This window comes from Malaclemys terrapin, chromosome 2 (assembly GCF_027887155.1).
Source record: "Malaclemys terrapin pileata isolate rMalTer1 chromosome 2, rMalTer1.hap1, whole genome shotgun sequence".
NCBI classification, from domain to species: Eukaryota; Metazoa; Chordata; order Testudines; family Emydidae; genus Malaclemys; species Malaclemys terrapin.
The window spans coordinates 157,915,695-157,940,835 of record NC_071506.1 but is presented as its reverse complement, the minus strand read 5'-3'; the positions used below and the strand labels follow the sequence as shown (position 1 = coordinate 157,940,835).

The following is a 25,141-nucleotide window of genomic DNA, read 5'->3' as shown; positions in this document are numbered from 1 at the left end:
ATAATAACACTAACCTAGCTGCACATTTAACTGAAAATGTTTATATATTTCTATTCAATGGATAATATGCAAAAGGGGTAATAGCAGTATATTCTTCTTTCACCTGTCTCATAATCTATAACATACAAATTATTAATTATTATAATAGTAAATTACTCAAATTTATAATAGCAGTGGCAGTTAATAGGTATATCCACTCTAACATTTACTATTGTAACTATCCAGTTCTTTATGGCGTGTGTGTGTGTGTATGTGTGTAAATCCAAACTAACCTTCTTCCAAGTGTTTTGCTTGTTGGTAATTTCAATAACAAAAAAACAAACTTTTTTCCTCAAGGTTAACTGTTCCTAGGACTTTTCTTGCAGTAATCCCTCTGTCCCCGCCCCTAGCTCCTTCTGCTGCAGAGACTCTACAACTTCTGTTATAGCTTAGTTGGAATTAAGGGCTTGTCTTCACTACCGGGGTAAATCAGCCTAAATTATGCTACTTCAGCTACATGAATAATGTAGCTGGAGTCAACGTAGCTTGGGTCGACTTACTGTGGTGTCTGCATTGTGCTGCATCGACGGGAGATGCTCTCCGGTCGACTTACCTTAGGGCATGGCTACACTTGCAGATGTAGAGCGCTGTGAGTTAAACCTGCCTTCGGAGAGCACAGTAGGGAAAGCGCTGCAGTCTGTCCACACTGACAGCTTCAAGCGCACTGGCATGGCCACATTTGCGGCACTTGCAGCGGCATTGGGAGCGATGCATTATGAGCAGCTATCCCAGCATGCAAGTGACTGCAACGTGCCTTTCAAATGGGGGTGGGGTGGAGTGTGACAGGGAGTGTATTGTGTGTATGTGGGGGGAGAGAGAGTGGGTTTTTGGGGTGCTGAGAGTGTGTCAGCATGCTGTCTTGTAAGTTCAGACCCCCCTCTCCCCCTCTGCCTCTCTCTCACGCACTCAAAGTAAACAGTACATGTTTGCTTTTCTCGGAGCTGATCAGCAGCCAGCTTCTCCAAAACAGAGCTATGAAAGGGCATTTCCGTATTCCTGCAGCTGATTTCACAACAATGACAAGAGCGGCCACTTGATTTAAGGGGATTATGGGATGTTTCCGGAGGCTGATTACAGCGCAGTAATGCAACACCTCGTTCACACTGGCACCGCGGCGCTCCAGCAGGGGTGCAGCAAATGTTATTCCACTCGCCGAGGTGGAGTACCAGCAGCACTATAGCTGCGGAATCAGAGCGCTCTACGTGCCTTGCCAGTGAGCTAGGGCACCCAGGGCTGCTTTATTGCGCAGTAACTCGCAAGTGTAGCCAAGGCCTTACTCTTCTCAGGGAGCTGGAATACCGGAGTCCTCTGGAGAGTGCTCTGCCATTGCTAGACCCACTAAATCGACACCCGTTACATCGATTGCAGCAGCATCTATCTCCCCAGTAGTGAAGACAAGCCCTAACAAAATCAACTGGCCATCGTGAGTCAGCAGAAATTACTATACATCTTTAAATAAGGTTCTAGTGCGAAAGCTTAGGGAGATTCAAAGTCTTGCATTCCTACACAAGGTCCAAGAACCTGACATCTTGTTAGAGACACCCATACAAGAATAATAGTGCAATAGTTTTACACATAGAAAATGAACACCACAGACCAAATTTTCATCTGTGCCCATGTAATACACCTCTATCCCGATATAACGCTGTCCTTGGGAGCCAAAAAATCTTACCGCATTATAGGTGAAACCGCGTTATATTGAACTTGCTTTGATCTGCTGGAGTGCGCAGCCCCGGGTCTCCCCCTGCACCCCCCGAGCGCTGTTTCATAGAATCATAGAATATCAGGGTTGGAAGGGACCTCAGGAGGTCATCTAGTCCAACCCCCTGCTCAAAGCAGGACCAATTCCCAACTAAATCATCCCAGCCGGGGCTTTGTCAAGCCTGACCTTAAAAACTTCTAAGGAAGGAGATTCCACCACCTCCCTAGGTAACCCATTCCAGTGCTTCACCACCCTCCTAGTGAAAAAGTTTTTCCTAATATCCAACCTAAACCTCCCCCACTGCAACTTGAGACCATTACTCCTCGTTCTGTCATCAGGTCACTGAGAACAGTCTAGATCCATCCTCTTTGGAACCCCCTTTCAGGTAGTTGAAAGCAGCCATCAAATCCCCCTTCATTCTTCTCTTCTGCAGACTAAACAATCCCAGTTCCCTCAGCTTCTCCTCATAAATCATGTGATCCAGCCCCCTAAGCATTTTTGTTGCCCTCCGCTGGACTCTTTCCAATTTTTCCACATCCTTCTTGTAGTGTGGGGCCCAAAACTGGACACAGTACTCCAGATGTGGCCTCACCAATGTTGAATAGAGGGGAATGATCATGTCCCTTGCTCTGCTGGCAACGCCCCTACTTATACAGCCCAAAATGCTGTTAGCCTTCTTGGCAACAAGGGCACACTGTTGACTCATATCCAGCTTCTCGTCCATTGTAACCCCTAGGTCCTTTTCTGCAGAACTGTTTCCTAGCCATTCGGTCCCTAGTCTGTAGCAGTGCATGGGATTCTTCCTTCTTAAGTGCAGGATTCTGCACTTGTCCTTGTTGAACCTCATCAGATTTCTTTTGGCCCCATACTCTAATTTGTCTAGGTCTCTCTGGATCCTATCCCTACCCTCCAGCGTATCTACCACTCCTCCCAGTTTAGTGTCATCTGCAAACTTGCTGAGGGTGCAGTCCACACCATCCTCCAGATCATTAATGAAGATATTGAACAAAACTGGCCCCAGGACCGACCCTTGGGGCACTCCGCTTGATACTAGCTGCCAACTAGAAATGGAGCCATTGATCACTACCCGTTGAGCCTGACGATCTAGCCAGCTTTCTATCCACCTTATAGTCCATTCATCCAGCCCATACTTCTTTAACTTGCTGGCAAGAATACTGTGGGAGACTGTATCAAAAGCTTTGCTAAAGTCAAGGAATAACACATCCACTGCTTTCCCCTCATCCACAGACCCAGTTATCTCCTCATAGAAGGCAATTAGGTTAGTCAGGCCTGACTTGCCCTTGGTGAATCCAAGCTGACTGTTCCTGATCACTTTCCTCTCCTCTAAGTGCTTCAGAATTGATTCCTTGAGGACCTGCTCCATGATTTTTCCAGGGACTGAGGTGAGGCTGACTGACCTGTAGTTCCCCGGATCCTCCTCCTTCCCTTTTTAAAGGATGGGCACTACATTAGCCTTTTTTCAGTCATCCGGGACCTCCCTCGATCACCATGCGTTTTCAAAGATAATAGCCAATGGCTGTGCAATCACATCCGCCAATTCCTTTAGCACCCTCGGATGCAGCGCATCTGGCCCCATGGACTTGTGCTCATCCAGTTTTTCTAAATAGTCCTGAACCACTTCTTTCTCCACAGAGGGCTGGTCACCTCCTCCCCATGCTGTGCTGCCCAGTGTTTGTTTGTGAAGACAGAGGCAAAAAAAGCATTGAGTACTTTAGCTTTTCCCACATCCTCTTTACCACGTTATATCCGAATTCATGTTACATCGGGCCACGTTATATCGGGATAGAAGTGTAAATACAACAAAGATGAAGAAGTTTAAATATTTTGGGCTTTATTCTTCTCTTATTTACACCAGTGTTAGTGAGAAATAACTCCACTAAAGACTATTTACACAAGTGGTAAAGTGGGGTGAAAAGGTCACTAAGTTTACATATTCTAAAATGTTTGTTTATGTCATCACCTATGGCACAGGATTGTTAAACTGTGCCCTTAATTTCCTAGTGTAGTGATACCACACTATAACCACTTCTAAAACCACTTTCAAATGATTAAAAACTATGTAATTACTTATTACCCTGCATGGCTTTTGCACGCATTTTAGTAAAGTACCTTTCTATACATATATTGATGGCTGTGGGCTTCATGCTGGATTCCTTACTCAATGTATCCATGATCTGGCCCTATTTATGTTACAATTCTTATATGGGAGAACTCTGTGTGCACAAAAGTCCATACTGCTGTGAATAATATACTCTGTATACCTCTCTCTCTGGCTATGGTGATATCATTCATATATTAGTGTAAAAAGACTGAAAATTTAGTACAAGTATTTATGTTGCTAAAACATACGATTGTTTTTAACTACACAATGCAGTGTTAGCATTGTGAAATGCCAAATAGTTGTAGCTGTGACCTGTTTATGTTAACTTTTCCCTTTCAAATGTTCCCACTTCCACGAAATACATTTCACTATGGAAGAATCTTTACAATAGCTGTTAAATACACAAGTTCAAACTATTTATTTTTCACTTCCTCAAAAAAAAATTATTTTTAATACAGTAACTGTATCACTTCCTGATTTCCCAGTCAAGTGTCAGTATGTAAGTTAGTAATATAGATCACAGGTGGGCAAACTACGGCCCGTGGGATTGCCACCCCCATGGTGCCGCGGGCCCCACGCCGCTCCTCGAAGCAGCCATCACCATGTCCCTGCGGCCCTTGGGGGAGGTGGGGGGTAGAGGGCTCCGTGTGCTGCCCTCACCTCCAGGCACCGCCCCACACAGTTCCCATTGTCTGGGAATGGGGAACCGCAGCCAATGGGAACTTCAGAGGAGGTACCCGCAGCAGAGGACAGCACACGGAGCCCTCTGCCTCCCCTCCCCCTGGGGCCGCAGTGACGTGGTGCCGGCTGCTCCCAGGAGCGTCGCGGGGCCAGGGCAGGCAGGGAGCCTGTCTTAGCCTTGCTGCGAGCTGCTGTCACCCCAGAGCCGCTCCAGGTAAGCGGCACCAGGCTGGAGCCTGAACCCCTCCTGCACCCCACACCCCAACCCCCTGTCGCACCCCTCCTGCACCCCAACCCCCTGCCCTAAGCCCCCTGGTACAACCCGCACCCCTCCTGCACCCCAACCCCCTTCCCTGAGTCCCCTTGTACACCCCACACCCCTCCTGCACCCCATTCCTCTGCCCTGAGCCCCCTGCTGCATTCTGCACCCCCTCCTGCACCCCAACCCCCTGCCCTGAGCCCCCTCGTACACCTCGCACCCCTCCTGCACCCCAAACCCCTGCCCTGAGCCCCTTCCTGCACACCGCACTCCCTCCCGCACCCAACCCTCTGCCCCAACCCTACATTCATGGCCCTGCATGCAATTTCCCCACCCAGATGTGGCCCTCGAGCCAAAAAGTTTGCCCACCCTGATATAGATGTTAGAAACAAGGCCCATTTCTGCTATGAAGACTACAAAATTTGTCAGCTGTCAATCTCAAGGTAGGAGGGCAGCTGGGTGGGGAGCTTATTTAATAAACAAATGGAAAACAACAGTAGAAAATATGGAACTACTACTATGTGTGGCTGCCATCACCCTTAAAATTGGCTTGTATATTCTACCTTCTTCCCCCATCCTTTATCTGTTTTGGTTTTTCAGATTATAAAGTCTTCAGGGCAGTGGGATTTTTAAGTGTTTGGAAAAAACCTAGCACAATATGCATGCAACAACAAACAATCATCATCTGTCTAAGGGGACACTTCTGCTTTCCATTCTTATTAGTCATATTTTAAAAATTATTGGTATGGAGCAATGTTAGATTAGCATAATTGCATTATTAATAATAACAGTTATATTGTGGGAACACCCAAAATGGGCTTTCTGAACATATAGGAAGACACAGCCTCTGTTTCAAAGAGCTTAAATTCTAATGCTAGACATGATGCAGCAAGTGACAGTTACAATAGGTGGGAGAAAGTAGGAAATCAGATGGACAAGGTTTATAAAAATAAGGTTACATAGTTACTTAGCTGCTATTCACATGTTGTCTTATAAAATATATCCCCCCAGTATGTGATGGCACCCAGGGTGCTATGTTCCCAGAACAGATTGACCCTTCTTGGAGGGCTTCAGAAGGAAGACGTGTATAAGGGGATGGACCACAGCACAGGAAAATGGATGATGTTTTCTGGAATCCTGACTGGGGATAGATCTTTGATCATCACCTCTAACAGGCTCTGCACCAACAATTCTGGTGTTGGTGTTCTGAAGTAGTACATTTTCTTTTTTTCCCCCTTCAAGCCGGTTCTTGGTGCCAGCGTGTTATCTTTTATCCTTTTTAGCAGGAACAGCCATCGGGGCTGGGGAAGTAGGGATAGACCTTTCCCAAATGGAAACATACAGGGGTCCTTGAAGGAGAAATGTGGCTTGTAAAAGAGATGGGGCATGGGGAGGTTTTAGATTATTAGGGGAAAATGCACATCCTTTAACAGATACTCAATTTAAAATCTAGTCCTCAGAAATTTCCTATGGATTCATTATTTAGTTCGCTTTTTTTGAGGACTGTGTGTTCATAAATCATGTGAATGGATAATACTTTTCATATGTGTAGTTTCTTTTATAAGTAACAGAATATTCTTCATCTGGTAATTAATTCCAGTGTAAGGTAATACTTCTAATCTAAATTACAATGGTCCCATATCTGACAGAACACAACAGAATGGAAAATACTTATTTAAAACGTGTAAGAAAAGAGTTCAAGCATTTGGTGATATGCAACATGCTATGAAGTCAAAGGAATGCATATGCTGTCTTTTTGGCAGTGGCATGTCATTGCAGAATGGTGTAGCATGCGTTTCATTTCACTTCACTCCTCTACACACTACAGTACGTCTCAAAATGCAACCCTTACTGCTTTTTGAATGGTGAGAAAAAACAATGACTCTATAGAAGTCCTGCACAGAAATACAATATGTTCAGCTGATTGGTAATTAGGCCCAAGCCACAGAGTTCAGATCCAGACTCACTTCTGAATTTTCCCAAAGGTTAGGGGTGTTCAGACTCGATGTATTGGTTGGGAATGTTGCTATATATGTTATGTCACATTTTGGGTATACGCTATCCAAGATGATCCAATAGTGGCATGTTAATTTTGGTTAGCCCATGGGGCCTTGGCCTTTCTGTAGAAATACTATTGTGCTTCAGATGGTACTGATAGTTAGGAAGATGATTACTCTAATTTAAATTTTTTAATGTAATTTACATAATTATGTAACCTGAAAATCCATTCAGTGTTATGAAACCAGAACAAAGCACTGTTCAAAAATCAAAGTGAAACAAAATACTGGATCTAGATTATGGTTGCCAGTCATCCGGTTTTCGATCAGAACACCTGGTCGAAAAGGGACCCTGGCAGCTCCAGTCAGCACAGATGACCGGGCTGTTAAAAGTTTGGTCGGCGGCACAGCAGGGCTAAGGCAGGTTTCCTCCCTGCCCTGGCTCCGCGCACCTCCCGGAAGTGGCTGGCATGTCAAGCTCCTAGGTGCAGAGGAATTGGGGAAGCTCTGTGTGCTGTCCCCTCCCCCAGTGCTGGCTCCGCAGCTCCCATTGGCCAGGAACTATGGCCAATGGGAGCTGCAGGGATGGTGCCTGCAGGCGCGGGCAGTGTACCCTGCTCAGAGCCGCCTGGCTGTGCCTCCACCTAGGGGCCGGACGTGCCGGCCACTTCTGGAGTAGCGCAGAGCCAGGGCAGGCAGGGAGCCTGCCTTAGCCCTGCTGCACCGCTGACCGGAGGTAAGCGTCGCCTGGCCAGAGCCTGCACTCCAAACCCCCTCCTGTACCCCCACCCACTGCCCCAGGTCAGAACCCCCTCCTGCACCTAATTCTCTCCCAGACCCCGCACCTCAAGCCCCGGCCTGCACCCCAAATCCCCTCCCATACCCCAACCACCTGTCCCAGCCCTGAGCCCCCTGCCAGAGCCTGCACCCCACACCACCTCCTGCACCCCAACCCCCTACCCCAGCCCTGAGCCCCCTCCTGCACCTAAACTCCCTCCTGGAGCCCACACCCCCTCCCACATCCAAACTCCCTCCTGGAGCCCACATCCTGAACCTCCTCCTGCACCCCAACCCTGAGCCCCCTCCTGCACTCCACACCCTTTGGTCTCAGCCCGCAGCCTCCTCCTGTACCCCAAACCTGTCATCCCTGGTCCCACCCCATAGCCCATACCCCCAGCCAGAGCCCTCACTCCCTTCCACATCCCAAACCCCTGCCCCAGCCTGGAGCCCCCTCCTGCACCCTGAATTCCTCATTTCTGGCCTCACCCTGGAGCACGCACCCCCAGCCCAGTGAAAGTGAGAGAGAGTGGGCGAAAGCGAGCGACTGAGGGAGGGGGCTGGAGTGAGTGGGGGTGGGGCCTCAGAGAAAGGGCAGGGCCTGGGTGGGGTCTCATGGGAGGAGCGGGGGCAGGCAGCGTGGCAAGGGTGTTCAGTTTTGTGCAATTAGAAAGTTGGCAACCTTAACCTAGATATGGAACTAATTATTGATTAAATAGTGACATTTCTGACCTGTGGATTTATAAAGCCCTCCCAAAGCCTCCTTCACAGCAAAGACTACACAACAGGATCTGTATTCTTTAATTGGCTAGATTTGGAATTGGTTTCCTTGCCTTGATCATTCATACCGATACTCCAAAATCTTCTTATCTACTTTTTTCTTCTAAGGGGTAGAATTTGATCCTTACTGTAAACTCACTGTAGATCAAAGGATCCAAAAACACTTTTTACAAAAATATAAGTATTACTAAAAAGAAGAACAGGAGTACTTGTGGCACCTTAGAGACTAACAAATTTATTAGAGCATAAGCTTTCGTGGACTACAGCCCACTTCTTCGGATGCAAGTGGGCTGTAGTCCACGAAAGCTTATAAATAATAAGCTAATAAATTTGTTAGTCTCTAAGGTGCCACAAGTACTCCTGTTCTTCTTTTTGCGGATACAGACTAACACGGCTGCTACTCTGAAATAAGTATTACTACTGCCTATTTTACAGGTGGTGAAGTGGAGGCACAGTGGTTAGGAGCCATGCCAAAGTCATACAGCAAGTCAGTGAAAACAGATTGCCGGTCTGACTCCCAGTTCGCTGCGCTACAGTCAAATCCAGATCCTCTGAAGTCAATGGGAGTCTTTCCAATAAATTCAGTGGGCTTTGGATCAAGCTGCTAATGACTTAGATCAACGGTTCTCAAAAGGGGGTCTGTGAATCCTTTCAGGGGGTCCGTAGGGCCCCGCAGCTAACACCCTGAGCCCCAGCACCTCTCGCGGGGCTGAGCCAGGAGCCGTAGGGTTGAAGCCCTCATTCCCAGCGCCCCCTGTGGGGCTGACGCCAGGTGCAACAGGGCTGAATTCCAGAGCCCCAAGCCCATGGGCAGAATTGGAGGGACATGGGGGTGTTACCCCCAAAAAAACTACAGTGCAAGAGCAGGGCAGTTCCAAGGCAGCTCTGTACCCTGGCCAGGTTGGAGGCGGGGAGCCGGGCAGTGCGGGCAGCTGTTGCTCTGGCTGGTGCCGTGGAGCAGGCAGCCGCAGCGTTCCATCTCCTGCTGCTGGTGTAGGGGGTTGAAGCTGCTCCTCAGCTCCCAGCCCCCTTTGCTCATGCAGCCAGTAAGAGCCGCCTGGGTGAGGGGACTTGGCTCTGTGGCTGGCAGAGCCCTCGGGGAACAGGGACCACAGGGGAGCCCACACAGCCCCTAGTTACCCCACTCTCTGCACCCTCAGCTACCCTCCTGCCAGCACACTGCCCCAGCTACTCCCCTTCATGTACCAAGCTACCTCCCCGCATCCTGAGCTACCCTTCTGCCCGCACACTGCCCCTAGCTATCCCCTTCCTGCACCAAGCTACCCCCTCCATACACCTTGACCTGTTTTCTAACTTTTTGAGCTGAGCCCCACCACCTTTGAATCATAATTTTGGTTGTGGCCTCCCTCAATCCAGACAGGTGGGTGGCCTGCTGAGGTGAGTCAGAGGATGGAGGTGGTACTCCCTCCCCAGACCCCACAGTGCGGAGCCGCCTTGAGCTACGCTGACCCCTACCCACCCAAAATAGAAGTCAAACTACATCTATGCCTGAGCCCCCACCCACCTCCCAGAACCCCCAGTCCCTGCCTCACCCGCTGGGCCCTGGAGTTTTTATAGTATGTTGCGGGGGGCCTCAGAAAGAAAAAGATTGAGAACCCTTGACTTAGTTGATCTTAAACTGCAGACAGAGGATGTGTGGGGGAAAGCAGTCTTCTTAAAATAATGGGGCTTTTACCCATTGTGATAGGTTGCCCTTCACTTCCAGGGTGCCTACTCATGTACTGGGGTATCACTGAGCCTGCCTGTTCCACCAGCCTGGGCTCTCTTACAGTGTCCTGCTGAGACAGGCCCTCAAGCCTCCTCCAGCACACACACAGGTAGGGACACACCCAGCTGCAGAAAGACACAAATACTGAAATCAGCTCTGTGTGGGAAGACTCAGCTGGGGAATTGCCCAGCACTCAAGTGCACACCCTCTTTGGAGTGTAAACCCAAAATTGTATTGTCTTGCACCGCACAGAGAACTATACAGCGTAAGCTCATAAAATTCACTCCCTCAATGTGGAGGAATATATGCACAGCTTTTTGCCCCCCCAGTTATGAATTCCACAAACTGGTTTCAGAGAAAACAAAAACAAGTTTATGCCTACAAAAGATAGATTATAAGGGTTAGCAAACAGGTCAAAGCAGATCACACAGCAAATGAAACAAACACACAGCTAAGCTTAATACTAAAGAAACTGGTTACAAGTAAAAACAGTGAGGAATCCTTGTGGCACCTTAGAGACTAACAATATTATTTGGACATAAACTTTCTTGGGCTATAACCCACTCCATCAGATGCATGGAGTGGAAAATACAGTAGGCAGGTATAAAAATATATCACGTGAAAAGATGGGAGTTGCCTTACCAAGTCGGGGGTCATTGCTAACGAGGCCAATTCAATCAGGGTGGAAGTGGCCCATTCCCAACAGTAGACAAGAAGGGGTGGTTTTGTTCAATATTTTTATTAATGATCTGGATGATGGGATGAATTGCACCCTCAGCAAGTTAACAGATGACACTAAGCTGTGGGGAGAGGTAGATATGATGGAGGGTAGGGATAGGGTCCAGAGTGACTAGACATATTGGAGGATTGGGCCAAAAGAAATCTGATGAGGTTCAACAAGGACAAGTGCAGAGTCCTGCAGTTAGGATGGAAGAATCCCAATCACCGCTACAGGCTGGGTACCGACTGGCTAAGCAGCAGTTCTGCAGAAAAAGACCAGGAGATTACAGTGGATGAGAAGCTGGATATGAGTCAGCAGTGTGCCCTTGTTGCCAAGAAGGCCAATGGCTGTATTAGTAGGAGCATTGCCAGCAGATCGAGGGAAGTGATTATTCCCCTCTATTCGGCACTGGTGAGGCCACACTTGGAGTATTACATCCAGTTTTGGTCCCCCCACTACAGAAGGGATGTGGACAAATCGGAGTGAGCCCAGCGGAGGGCAACGAAAATGATTAGGGGGCTGGGGCACATGACTTACGAGGAGAAGCTAAGGGAACTGGGTTATTTAGTCTGCAGAAGAGAAGAGTGAAGGGGGATTAGATAGCAGCCTTCAACTACCTGAAGGGGGGTTCCAAAAGGGATGGAGCTCGGCTGTTCTCAGTGGTGGCAGATGACAGAACAAGAAGCAATGGTCTCAAGTTGCAGTGGGGGAGGTCTAGGTTGGATATTAGGAAACACTATTTCACTAGGAGGGTGGTGAAGCACTGGAATGGGTTACCTAGGGAGGTGGTGGAATCTCCATCCTTAGAGGTTTTTAAGTCCCAGCTTGACAAAGCCCTGGCTGAGATGATTAATTGGTGTTGGTCCTGCTTGGTCCTCCAGAAGTCTCTTCCAACTCTAATATTCTATGATTCTATCAACAGAGGGAAAATTATTTTTTGTAGTGACTCAGCCATTCCCAGTCTTTATTCAGGCCTAGTTTGATGGTGTCACGTTTGCAAATTAATTCCAGTTCTGCAGTTTCTCATTTAAGACTGTTTGTGAAGTTTTTTTGTTGAAGAATAGCCACTTTTAAGTCTGTTGCTTCAGGGGTGCTGTCTGTAAGAGTTTGTTTGTGGCATCCCAGGAAAGCGTCTCAGGAAAGTGGGAGATTAGCATCTTCAAAGACCTATTGTTCTTCCTAATGGCCCACCAGACTGATTGCATTCTGTCTGGTGGGTGTCCCCCAGGTGTAAACCCACTTGTATTGATACAGAGTCAATATTTCTAACTTCAGATACAGAAATGATACATGCATACAAATAGGATAATCATATTTAGCAAATCATAACCTTTCAAATGATATCTTACATGACTCATCTTAATCATAAAACAATATTTCTATGAAGACTCTGGTGCGTAGTGTCACAACCAGTATCCCTTTAACTAAAGCTAAATGTGTTGTTTATATTATTTATGAATTCAGTCCTCTCTGGATTTAGATTTCTCTCTCCATAGTTCCAAGTGAGAATAATGGACTGACTCACAAATAAATACTGAGAAGTAGGAATCAGCTAGGAGTTTGGCTGCCATGTATCCAAACGTTTGTTATCACTGCCAATGTCATCAAGATTTAGCCTTAATATTTGACAGTACTGACACTGATTAGTCTGTGTAATACAAACTATAATGTTAGGATTAATAGGGTTACATTATTTCTCAGGAATCAATGCCACTTAATAGTTTTATCCCAACCCGACAACCTAACTAAACTGAAAAATGGAATTTGACTATGTAAAAAATGCATAGGTTAATTTTTCCCCCTGCTTGCCTGATACATCAGCTTTAAGACTTTGTGCTGATAGAGCAGTGCAGAGAGGCTTTATTGGGAGCTGAGTATCTGGCCCTCAGTTTCTGACTTTACCATCAGGCCTTAACTCAGCGGAGGTCAGAGGGAGCACAACCAGTCTGATAGAGAAGAAACATGCAGTAGAACCTCAGAGTTACAAACACCAGTTACAAAGTGACCAGTCAACCACACACTTCATTTGGAACTGGAAGTACACAATCAGTAGCAGAGACCAAACAAAAAAAAACCAAAAAAAAGCAAATACAGTGCAGTAATGTGATAAACATAAACTCATAAACTACTATAAAAAGGGAAAGCAGCATTTTCCTTCTGCGTAGTAAAGTTTCAAAGCTGTATTAAGTCAATGTTCAGTTGTAAACTTAGAACAACCATAATGTTTTGTTCAGAGTTGAGTTACGAACAACCTACATTCCTGAGGTGTCTGTAACTCTGAGGTTATACTGTAGCTGGTCAACCTAGGAAAAAGGCAGAGGACAGGGCAGGAGATGGACAAAGACATTCCACATTCACAGTAGAAGCAGGACCGTCCCTCATCATAAAAATCTTGAGCATGTTTGTAGGATTTCTTTTTAAAGTCTGACATTGATTCCTTATTTTATCTCATAGAGCACAAGGAAACATTAATGCCACAGTGATACTGTGATCCCCAAAATAATAAAACAACAATCTAATAATAATAAATAACAAAATACTAAAACCACCACACACATACAGAGGCAGGAAAATAGACTCTTATCCAAGCTGTGCTTTTAGGGATCCTTACAGACAAATAGTGTCCAGATCAGAGAGCTGAACAAACAGCCTCCATCTGTCTCAAAGAGCTTTAACTGGATTTTTTTTACCTGAGAGCCTTTACCTCCTTTGAACTTGAATCAGCTGAGACTGGTTAACTCCTTACAAGTCACTTGGTTTCAGTTAGTTAAAACCTTTCCACTTCCTCTTTAACATAAACATTTTGTTAAGACAAGCACTTTTAAAAGTGAGATCACTCCCATTAGAGGTAGAAGTAACCATGCCATCATAGGAATTATGAGTTTACATACAATTCCTTCACTATGAAAAAGAGATTAGTTTTGTAAAGCAGAAGTATCTGCTAGCCTACTCTCATCATTCTTTTATGTCATTTGTGATGCTGGTATAACTAATTAAAAGAATTTACATATTAACAACTGTAACTTAGACTTTATTAGCAGAAAACATGCCCTTCTGTTAGCTTATTTATTTTCCAGGTAACAACTGGTTTATTTGTTGTACAATGTAAGCTTTTGCAAGTACAGAAAAATGGCTTCTCATAGGCTATTTTTAGTAGTGATTACTATAGATTTAGATTACAGTAGATTATGAAGGGATTTTTAGCAGAATTGATACATAGACTAAATTCTACCTTTATTTACACCTGTGAAGCCACACTGACATATGTAGCATTTTATGGGGTACCTGAGGACAGAATGTATCCCATTCATTAAATGGCAGATGAGAGTTATACATTATTTTTTGTAAGGTTTGAGGACTGGCATGCTTTCACATAGTGCAAAACTCTTATACTCTTCAAGCCGAGTTCTTAGTGTTCTTAATGTTCTGCAGTGGAGGTGACATTTTTGTGACCCTCTTATTCAGGAACTGAAGTGGATAGTGTCATCAAGCTTTGCTGTTGGAGACAAGATTTTGCTTTTGGCGTTTATGTTCCCTTGCAGAGTCACAAAGATTTACACTTCCCTGCTTCAGTCCACACTGAAAAACTCTCTTTTGCTCTTGTCTGACCGCTTTCATTGGAAAAAATCAGCATCTTCCCCCAGGCTCCTGTATTTTTGTCCAAACAACAATTTCCTCTTTCAAACTCCTGATTTTTTGGTCAGTTTCCCATATAATATCTACACAAATACATTACTACTTTTCTCTCTCTAAAAGGTCAGTCTAAATTCTCTCTTTATGGATGGTATTAAAGTTTATATGCCTGACAGATTTCTGTTGCACACAAACAATCTTTCTCATGGGATTGAAGACCCGGATAATTACTTTATCTCATTCTCTGCTGACCTAATTAGCAAAACCAATTATAAATATGATTTCAGCTACTGGCAAATGTTTCTCCTAATGGTATATGTAGTTTGTAAGAGTTTATCCATTCCACACAAATCAGGTAAGAACAGATATCAGTGCTCAGTACTAAATTCTGCTCAGTTACTCTGGTGTAAATCTGGATTTTCACAGATGATTTATAGGCTACCTGCACACTGGGAGCCAGCTGTGATTCCCAGTTCATGTCGACATACCCACGCTAGCTCTGCTTGAGCTAGCATGCTACGAAGAGCAGTATAGTCAGGGTAGTGGCTCAGGCTAGCCGCCCAGGTACAAACCCACCTGGACCCTCTGGGTTTGTTTTTAAGCAGCAAGGCTGAGCTGCCACCCATGCTACCCCAGCTACAGAGATATTTTTAGCACGGGTATCTCCGCAAGCTGGGACTCACACCTCCCACTCAAAGTGCAGAGGTAGATTAAGAGTTACTCCAGATTTACACATCGTGGGAGCAGAATTTGACCCTATATTGCATAATCTGAGATCTATTTATTTTTTGAAATCCATAAAATAATGGCGCTTTCTTTTGTTTTATGGTATTTTTAAAAATAAAATATCCAGATTTTGAATGCTACTCATCACATTAAACATTTTATTTATGAATTACCGTTATTTATAACATTTAATACAATGAGTATTTTTATTTTTCTTAAGTGAAAATTTCTGATGATTATATAAGTGCTGTTTGATTTATATACTTTTAAAACTAATAAATGTAGTTACCATAATTCTCTCTAAATATGTTTGTGCATATATACATTGTTAGAGTTAAATTATTAAATTTAATTAAATTACATATTTGTTTAATCTTGCTTTTAACCAAATTGCAAAAGTGTCATGAAAGCTTACAAAGCGAGGCTCATGGGACCCCGATCCACCAAGGGACTTAGGCACTGTAATGCTCAGTGTCCCAGTGTCTAATTTTTAGGCCCTTAGAAAATCACAGGAACCACACTGTGATCCACAAGGCCTGAATTAGGCAGCCTGTACAATGAATGGGTAGAGAGTGATGCCTTAGAATGAAATCCTTGAAGCCAGCATGCTAGGAAGCTTCTCGGCTAAGCTAGCCAAGGGGAGATGCTGCCAACAGAGGTGCATCTTAAATCCCTCTCCTTTCATGGAGACAGATGCCTAAGTCCAGGCTGCAGGGAGGTACCTATCTCTGCTTGTGATTTATGAACCAGGGGATGCTAGGTGTTCGGCTGCCTGTCATGTACAGGGCCCAATCTGGTATATGGGCTCAGCGTCAGAGGCCTCCTGACTCTACACAAAACAGCTGGGGAAGGATGAAAACCTGCCTCATTGCCTTCAGCCGAATGGTTAGTGTACTTATCTAGGATATGGGAGATCCCTGCTTCAAGTCCTCTTTCTGCTTGCTGAGGAGAAGGGATTTGAACAGGGATCTGCCACTTCTGAGGTGAGTAGGGTTACCATATTACTCCACGGGCCCCGGCCCCGCCCCCAGCCCCGCCCCTGCCCCCGCCCCAACTCCGCCCCCTCCCAAAGTCTCCGCCCCCTCCCCTGCTTCCCGCGAACATTTGATTCGCGGGAAGCCTGAAGCAGGTAAGGGGGAGTGTGGGGGGAGGAGGCGCGGCCCAGGCTGGCCCCCCGGCGGCTCCAGCCTGGGTCGGCTCGGGCCCTGGGGTGCCAGCCCCGGCCCCCGGCCGACCACCCCCAGCCCGCCCAGCACTGCCGGCCCCCGGCGGCCCGGCGCACCCCCCGGCTCCCGGCCCCGCGACACCGGCCCCCCGGCTCCCATGACCCCGGACCCCCGGCTCCGCGACCCCGGACCCCCGGCCCCGCGACCCTGGACCAGCTCCCGGCCCCGCGGGCCCGGCCCCGCAACCCCAGCTCCCGGCCCCGCGGGCCCGGCCCCCCGGCTCCCAGCCCGGCACCGCGCCCCCGGCTCCCCGCCCGGCCCCGCGCCCAGCCCGGCCCGGCACTGCGACCCCGGCTCCTGGCCCGGCCTGGCCCCCGGCCCGGCACTGCGCCCCTGGACCCCGGCCCGGCACCGCGCGCCCGGCCCGGCTCCCGGCCCGGCACCATGCCCCCGGCCCCGCGACCCCGGCCCGGCCCCGCACCGGCCCCGGCCCCGCACCGCCGACCCCAGCCAAAGAGGCCCCGGCCGAGCCCTCCCTCCCTCCCAATTTTCCCGGACATGCCCGGCTTTTGGGGATTTCCCCCCGGACGGGGATTTGAGCCCCCAAAAGCCGGACATGTTCGGGAAAATCCGGACGTATGGTAACCCTAGAGGTGAGTGTGCTAACCACTGAGGTATGGGGTAGTCGGGGGAGGGGCTCTCAAGCTCTCCTGTTGAAGTTGTTCCACTTTAATAAAATAATCAAATAGTTAACTATTAGTTTGGCCAGAGACAGCATTAGAATGGCTTTCTAGTCAGAGCACTCACCTGAGCAGTGATAGATCCCTGTTCAAATTCCTTCCCCTCAGCAAGTGGAGGGGGGGGAGGATGGGAGATTTGAATTAGGGATCTCCTACATCATAAGAGTATATCCTAACCACTAAGCTACAGGTTATGAAGGAGTTTGCCCATGATGGTTTTGTATGGCGTTAGGCTGCTTCTGAGCGTGCTTACCAGATCAGGCCCCACCTGCAACTTAGGCATTCAGCTGCCTATCTTTTCCCTGATTTGTGAATCTGTATGGGACTCAGGCAGGAGATAGGCATCTGAGCCTAGAGTGGCACAGCAGTGTGCATGCTCTGAGGCAGAAACAGGCACTTCAGGAACTTTTACTACAAAAACTTAGGCACCAAGTGAATTTAGGGTCTTCAGGTTTAGGCGGCAGCCAAGAGGGAGTTTTGTGGATTGCAGTGGAGCCTAAAAATGGGACTTAGGTGCCTAAGTATCTTTATGGAACCCACCCGAAATTTATTTGTCAATTCTTTACCAAGATGCTCATAACAATCGAATGATATTTTATTCTCCTGTCACACACATTACTTGTTCCAGGCAAGTGGGAGAAAGGTTAGAGTAAGATGTTTTCATTCTTACCTTCCTGGAGGAAAATGTGTTGTCCGAAGATAATTTAATTAAGCTAAAATCATTTTATGGTATTTGTGATTTTCTCTGCTGTTCACCTTGTGTTCATTATTGATCTTGTGATATTTCCAGCAATCTCTTTATTTTCTATAATGACCTGATGCACAAATAACATTTCCTATTTATAAAAACAACGAGGAGTCCAGTGGCACCTTAAAGACTAACAGATTTATTTGGGCATAAGCTTTCATGGGTAAAAAACCCACTTCTTCAGATGTATGGAGTGAAAATTACAGATACAATCATAAATATATATTGGCACATGAAGAGAAGGGAGTTACCTTACACTACTTGTGGCAGCAAAGTACTAATGGGTGTTTGTGTAGTAAGTTCATTGTATTGCAGGATTAGTGACAGATGAAAATGGTGTCTATTTTACACATGATGTGAAGGTTTTACAACAAAAAAATTTGCTAAGCAACATTCACAGATGTTTTGTCAGTGCTGTCCATTTTCTACTATTCCAGGCTTATATCATTCTATGATATAAGCCTGGAATAAACTAGTAGGCTGAATAAACTAATTAGCCTCTTACAGTTGGTATGGCTACTCCCACTTTTTCATGTTCTCTGTATGTGTATATATATATATATATATATATATATATATATATATATATCTTCTTACTATATGTTCCATTCTATGCATCTGATGAAGTGGGCTGTAGCCCACGAAAGCTTATGCTCAAATACATGTGTTAGTCTCTAAGGTGCCACAAGTACTCCTGTTCTTTTTGCGGATACAGACTAACATGGCTGCTACTCTGAAACCTATATTCCTATAACTTTTGTACTCTTATTTTGCTGATAGGATTAATATTTTACTTTTTCCATATGATCAGACTATGTTTTTCATCTGCAGACTTAAAGCTGAGGCGATTTAAGTCCTGAGCATTCAACAGGAAGTGAAATTATTAAAGAAATAGAGTAATGTTAAGGGTGTGACCAAAAGGAGTTGAATTATGTCTCAGGACCAACCATTTAGGCAAAGGGAATGCACAAACCTGCAGGGGGTCAGAATGATTAAATTGCAGTAAGATTTCAATTAGCAGAGACAGTCCCACCTGGAAAATGAATGTCTTCTGATAGTGTTACTTAAAGTTGTATGCAAATAAGGATGCTTTCACTTAACAAGATCCCCTCTCCAGTTTCAAAGGAATCTTTTGAAGTATTGCATGTTAACCGGAAGGAAATTGAAATGCTCTTTATCAAGGAGTGCTGAGCTTTGTTAAATATTGGGTGTGAGGTGAATTGTGTAAAAAAGAAATCAGAATAATAGTCTTATTCAAAGGTGCAATTGAGAAATATTGTGGTCAGTATGCTGACCAAAAAGATGGCATTGTGTCTGTATCTTAAGGAAGCTGTTTGTCGCCTGAACTAAAAGGACAACCGAAATTTAAATGGAAGAGGAAATTGAGATAACTGTGTAACATTAATGTATTGACTAATAGCAATCTGATTGAAATGACAGAATAGCTTGGCAGAGGACGCTCATTGCCCAGTGGCATCTGTGTCAGTAGTACATCAATTGCGCAGACTAGAGGGCTGGGGTAAGAGTAATTTAGAAAGGTGGTGGGATTGGCTAGGATGGGATTATTAACAGTAGTGGTACTGTGGTAGGAGTAGGCTGAATAAACTAAGTCCAGAAGTGATCTACTGTCTTCTGTATTTGCTAATGGCTTTATTGTCAATTTAGGCACGTCCCTGAGCAAGGAGTGGTGTGTAAAGCGCATAACCTCAGGAGTAGCCTGGAGAGGCATTGTGACTCAAAGACACACCTGTGAATCACAGCTTCTTCTCCCTTGGTGCATTCAGTGGGTTAGATCTTAAACTGATGTAAATTGGCATAGCTTTATTAATTTCAGTGGAGCTATGCCAATTTACACCAGCTAGACATCTGGTCCAATATTTTCCTAAACAAAAAAGATTAGAGATGGTTTCTGCCGAGGTCTTTCCTTTACAAGCTTATTGATCCCATGGCTACAAGAAATGTGTAACTTTGGTGTTTCATATCGATTCAATAAACATCTTTCCCACATCATGTTGTGCCCTTGCTGCTGTTTTAATTTTCCCAACGAAAGAAAAAAAACCTAAGGGTCAGATTCTGATGTGCTTACTCCTCCCCATTACTCTGCTTTAAATGTGACTAAGGGGTTGTAGCCACAATGGTAGCTAGAAGGGGATTCTCTCTTGGCCTTGTGCACATGGTGGACAGGCTGGAGTATATGAAGGACCCTGCTACTATTAATAGCAGTCACCACTTCTCTGATTAAATAGGGAACAAGTCGGAGTCAAATCGGGTCATTTGGACATTTTGAACTGAAAAAATTTCAGGGAGGTTTGTGTTTGTCACTTCATTAGGTTTAAAGTTCTTTCACCCATGGGCTTCTTAATTCCCCCTGTAAACTGGTGGTCAAGTCGAATTCTGCATGTCTGTGTGTTCTGGCTAGGCAAAGGGAGCAGAGTAGAAAGGATTAATTTTGTCTCCTTATTCTTTTCCTCTGTCTTCTGAGCAGTTAGTTGATGTGTTTAGATCACAGTCAGCATTTAAGAACAATGTGTAGGCAGTTGGGAAAACCCATGGACTCTCACTAAACACTGATGTTATTTTACTTGTTCCTGCCTTATTTTGTACATTTCTCAGAGCACTGTGGATGCTTATGTACTGGGTTACACAAGTAATCCTGAAAACATGAGATAATGGTTTTAATTCTAATGGTCAAGTGAGATGTTGAGGATTAAGTACTCTGGTTCCATTTAATCAATGGCTAGAGTATTTTGATATTTTAGGGAAGCTATTTTTGTTTTTTTTTAATTAAACAATGGTTCAGGGCTAAATTGGGTGGTCAGATACATTTCCTGGTTTTTCTTCCTCCTGGAGATTTTATTGAGCTTTTAGTTGTTATTACGAATACTAGACAGTGATGTTTTTTCCTAAAAAAATTGATTTATTTTATTTACAGTATTAAGAATGTGGGATTGCTAGGTTATAGCTGAAATATTTAACATTGATTATAGATATTATGAACTTAAAATAAAACTACCCACAGGACAAATATTTAGTTTTCAGATGACTAAATGCAAAATCACCCAGTGGTCTGGGAACTTGTGTTCATCTTGATATATAATATAATCTGATAGTTTATAATAATTAGTATACATTTTTCTAGACCTGCATATCATTAAGCCACATTTGTAAAATTATTTTTGCCTAGTAGTACAGTATTATACCTGGCTTATTGCTATGTGATAATATAAGGAAAGTTCTTGTGTCCCACCACAAAATATATTTATAAGGCTCAGAAATCAGTATGCCATGGGTGCCTTAAATCTGAATTTCCCAAATTTGTCAGAACGTTAGTGTTCTAGTAGCATACTAGTCTGTATTTTAATATCAGCCTTTTTTGTGCTTCACTCATTCATTCCAAAAAATGAGTTGTATGGTGGCTTATGAATACTCTTATACTTCATAATCCCACATTGATTTATAATATAATGACTCGTACACTGTTAGAGCTACATGTTGTTGTTGTTTTGTCTATTATCCACAATCTATTGTGAGAAGTAGAATTTCTGAATTAAAATATTTTGTAAAAACTCATTTCTGAATCTGGAACCCCATGGTCACTAGCTGAACTGCAACAAATTACTACTGGCACTGATGGATAAATGGTAGTTAGTGGGGCTCAATGGGTTATAATTTTCCATAATATTTAAAATTGTTAGAGCTTATTTAATATTTTTCAATATATATTATTTACTGTTAGGGTTTTTTTTAAAGGAAGTAATTTACAAATGTAAACCCAAGCCTAATAAAAGGGTCAATCATTCATTTCAGGCACACCCCTGTATTTAGAGGAATGTGGAGGTCTCCTAGGGTGACCAGACAGCAAGTGTGAAAAATCGGGACAGGGGGTGGGGGGTAATAGGAGCCTATATAAGAAAAAGCCCCAAATATTGGGACTGTCCCTATAAAATCGGGACATCTGGTCACCCTAAGGTCTCCACATATCTGCCTTTACCCCCCTTCCCTTCTGTTTTTTGGAGACATCGTCATGGCCTACCCTACCTCCTGCCCCTTGGGGGTGTCAGGCATCCAAAGGGCACATGCAGAGAGCAGTCCCTTTAGTGTAGGAAGCACAGGGACTGCTAGGGAGCCCATTGCTGTGCCTTTCATCTGCACTTCAACCCCTGTGCAGCCAGGAAGCAGCAGGGAATAATCTGGCCCTAAGAAAATTAGCCCGAACGAAAGCAACACACCCACCCACCCACACACACACACACACAGTTTTGTGGGAGTCCAGGTCCAGTGTAATCCCTCACCCAAACTACCCTAACTTTGTGGAAATTCAGTTTCAAACTTTGCAACTTCAGCTCACCACTAGTTAACACTCAAATGTCATGTTATTTCTCACATGTAAAAAAAAAAAAAAAGCCAAATTATACGCTTCCTCAATGTACTATTGATCAGTCTGCTCTGCTTACCCTTAACTACCTCCTTATTTTTTATTTATAGACTGGCCTTATTGTTGCCTGTTACCAAGGTTTTGTGGATATTGTAATAGCCTTAGCCCAGTGCCCTCATGTTGATGTAAACTGGCAGGACAATGAAGGGAACACGGCTCTAATTACAGCTGCGCAGGCAGGTAAGGTTCTCTCTCTGTTTCACCTTTATGTATCAGGTTTATGGTGGTGTGTTTGTCATGGCCATTGCTTTTGGGACAAAAACTGTGACTCTTAGGGGTTTTTTTTCCACAACAGCGAGTGGAATTTATAAACCCAGCCCGTCTACACCAAAGCAAAGCTCTCATGAATCTTTTACAAGTTCACTATATATAGATAACAAATTCAAACTATATCGTTTGTAGCTTATCAATGGGTTTAAGCCATTAATTATTAACAGATGGTTTTAATTATTTTAACTTCAAAATAAATGAAATTTTGTTCAAAAATGTGATCCTGTGACTTTTTTATTTTGTTTTTTCCTTTTGAATTTTCTGTTTTGCTTCCACGATAAACAACTGGTCATAATGATGTTAATACAGTATATTATGTAGCTGCAGTGTGTTCATAACTATAGCTTTCTTTCACATACCTTGCACATATCTTGATGGCCTGTGGTCATTGTTGAATATTGGAAAGAAAGTTAAGGAGCTATGTGACAACTCGGAAGCATTTTAACTGCAAATATGTTATTTAGTCATTCCCTATTAGGGACTAGGAATCTAATATTTGTGGGTATATTGTGGGCCTGATTCAGCATTCACTAATACTGGTTTTATACCAGGGTAACTACATTGACTTCAGTGGAGCTACTCCTAATTTACACTGTAGTGAGAGAGAAATCAAAAAATCACTCTGCATGTTTTATCCCACCCAGAGACAAAAGTATGTTTATTTCTAGCATGAATATACTCATAAAAAACTAACTGTTGATTATTGTTAAAAACTAAAATACTGTGCCTTAATTTTAAAGACTGCTGTAGTCATGTACTGTAAGTGGATACAAAATGCTGAAGTGACTCAGAAAAGAGAGGTGACAAATATGATTAGGATCTGTATCTACAGGCCAAATACAGACTCTTTTTGTCTGTGGTATGGAGCCCAAAACAGCTCTGCAGCCCAAATTGTCTAGCTTGGTCCTCAGAGGCAATCATGTAACAGCTAAGTGGATGCCCAACCTTCTCCCCTCCCCAGGCATGGAATCCATGATGTACTTACTGTATTTATTTATTTCAAGTGTTTTAGCCAGGCTGGTCCCAAGATGTTAGAGAGACAAGATAGGTGAGGTAGTATCTTTTATTGGACCAACTTCTATTGGTGAAAGAGACAAACTTTCGAACTTACACAGAGCTCTTCTTCAGGTCTGGAAAAGGTACTCAGAGTATCACTGCTAAATACAAGGTGGAACAGATAAGGAGGTAACACACGTTGCAAGAGACCATTCAAGGTGAAGTGCGCAGTTAACCCCTTTACATAGGACAAAGGAGGGCTAGGCCATGTCTACACTACCACTTAGGTTGGCAAAACTTATGTCACTCAGGGGGTGTGAAAAAAGATACCCCGGAGTGACCTACATTTTACTGGCATAAGTGGCAGTGTGCACAGTGCTTTGTCAGCGGGAGAGCTTCTCCCACTGACATAGCTACCACCACTTATTAAGGTGGTTTTATGATGTCAGCATAGAGTGGCTACATGAGCAATCTTACAGTGACACAGCTGCTAGAGTAGAGATGACCATAGTGGGTTACAGATTGTTGTAATGGGCCGTACATTCAGTGTCTTTATTAAGTCCATGATTTTTGGTGTCTAGCAGAGTTATGAATTTAAACTTAGTGGATCATAGTGTTGTTCCTGTGATTTTTCTATATGTCTAAAAGTTAGGTACCATGAAGCTCAGGATCACCACACCTATGTCCTTTTGTCGATCTAAGCCTTAGTATCTCTGACTGGCAGGGAGTGTGAGGTTCTGAAACTTTGAAATTATAGAGGAACTGAAGGAATGTAATAATTAGCAACAATTAGCTTGATATACATACATACAGCCAGAGCTATCCCGTCCATAGGACAGACCGGGGCAACTGCCCTGGGCCCCATACTTTGGGATGCGGGGTCCAGGATGGCCTGAGGGGTTAGCAGGGGGCCTAGCACCAGTAGCAGTGAGCAACCCAGCCTCAGCCCATCCCGCTCTGCCCCCTGGCTCCTGGGGAGGGGACAGAAGCCGGAAAGAGGTGGGGTGGAGATTTGGGGGAAGGGGTGGAATACGCGCAGGGAGGGGGCGGGACAGGGGTGGGAAGAGGCAGGATGAGGCTGGGCGGAAAGGGGGAGGGGTAGGGCTTGAGGAAAGGGATGGAGAGGGGGTGGGGCCTGGGATGGAGGGGGTGGGTTGTCCCAGGTGGCCCTGCATACAGCATACATTTAGTGTTACATTTAATGGACAGCATCAGACAAGTGGTCCAGCTGTGGTAGTCGAGTCCCTTTTAAAAGCTGTTGTTTAAAAAAGAAAATTATATAGTTTAATGATACATTTCTATGCCCTAGTTACCACAAAATTTGTTTGGCAGCTAACTGGACATGCGTAAACATTATTTATTTAGCAATAAAAACTAGTATTATCTTTGCTGCTAGTAAATATTTGGCTTTACCTGAGAAATTTTTTTGTATTATTCTGAAAAAGGAAATGATGGATTATTTGCTACTTAAGAAGTCACTTGGAGGTAGTAATTATAAAATGTTTGTTTTTTTCAGAATTGTCTTATTTATAGCAAGGTAATCTCTGTAGCTTTCTGAATAGAATCAGGAGATCTCATATGCTCTGTAACCTGCTTTCTTTTATCTGCTTCTGATGTATA

General features: G+C 44.6%; 1 protein-coding gene across 1 annotated transcript in view; it reads left to right on the top strand.

Annotated features, from left to right (window-relative positions):
• Nucleotides 1–25,141, top strand: part of ANKRD33B (ankyrin repeat domain 33B) — an 87,348-nt gene that overhangs the window by 41,924 nt on the left and 20,283 nt on the right. The window contains exon 2 of the mRNA XM_054019511.1: nt 22,306–22,435. Within this exon, the coding sequence (XP_053875486.1) occupies nt 22,306–22,435 (130 nt within the window). The remainder of the gene's footprint in view (nt 1–22,305; nt 22,436–25,141) is intronic.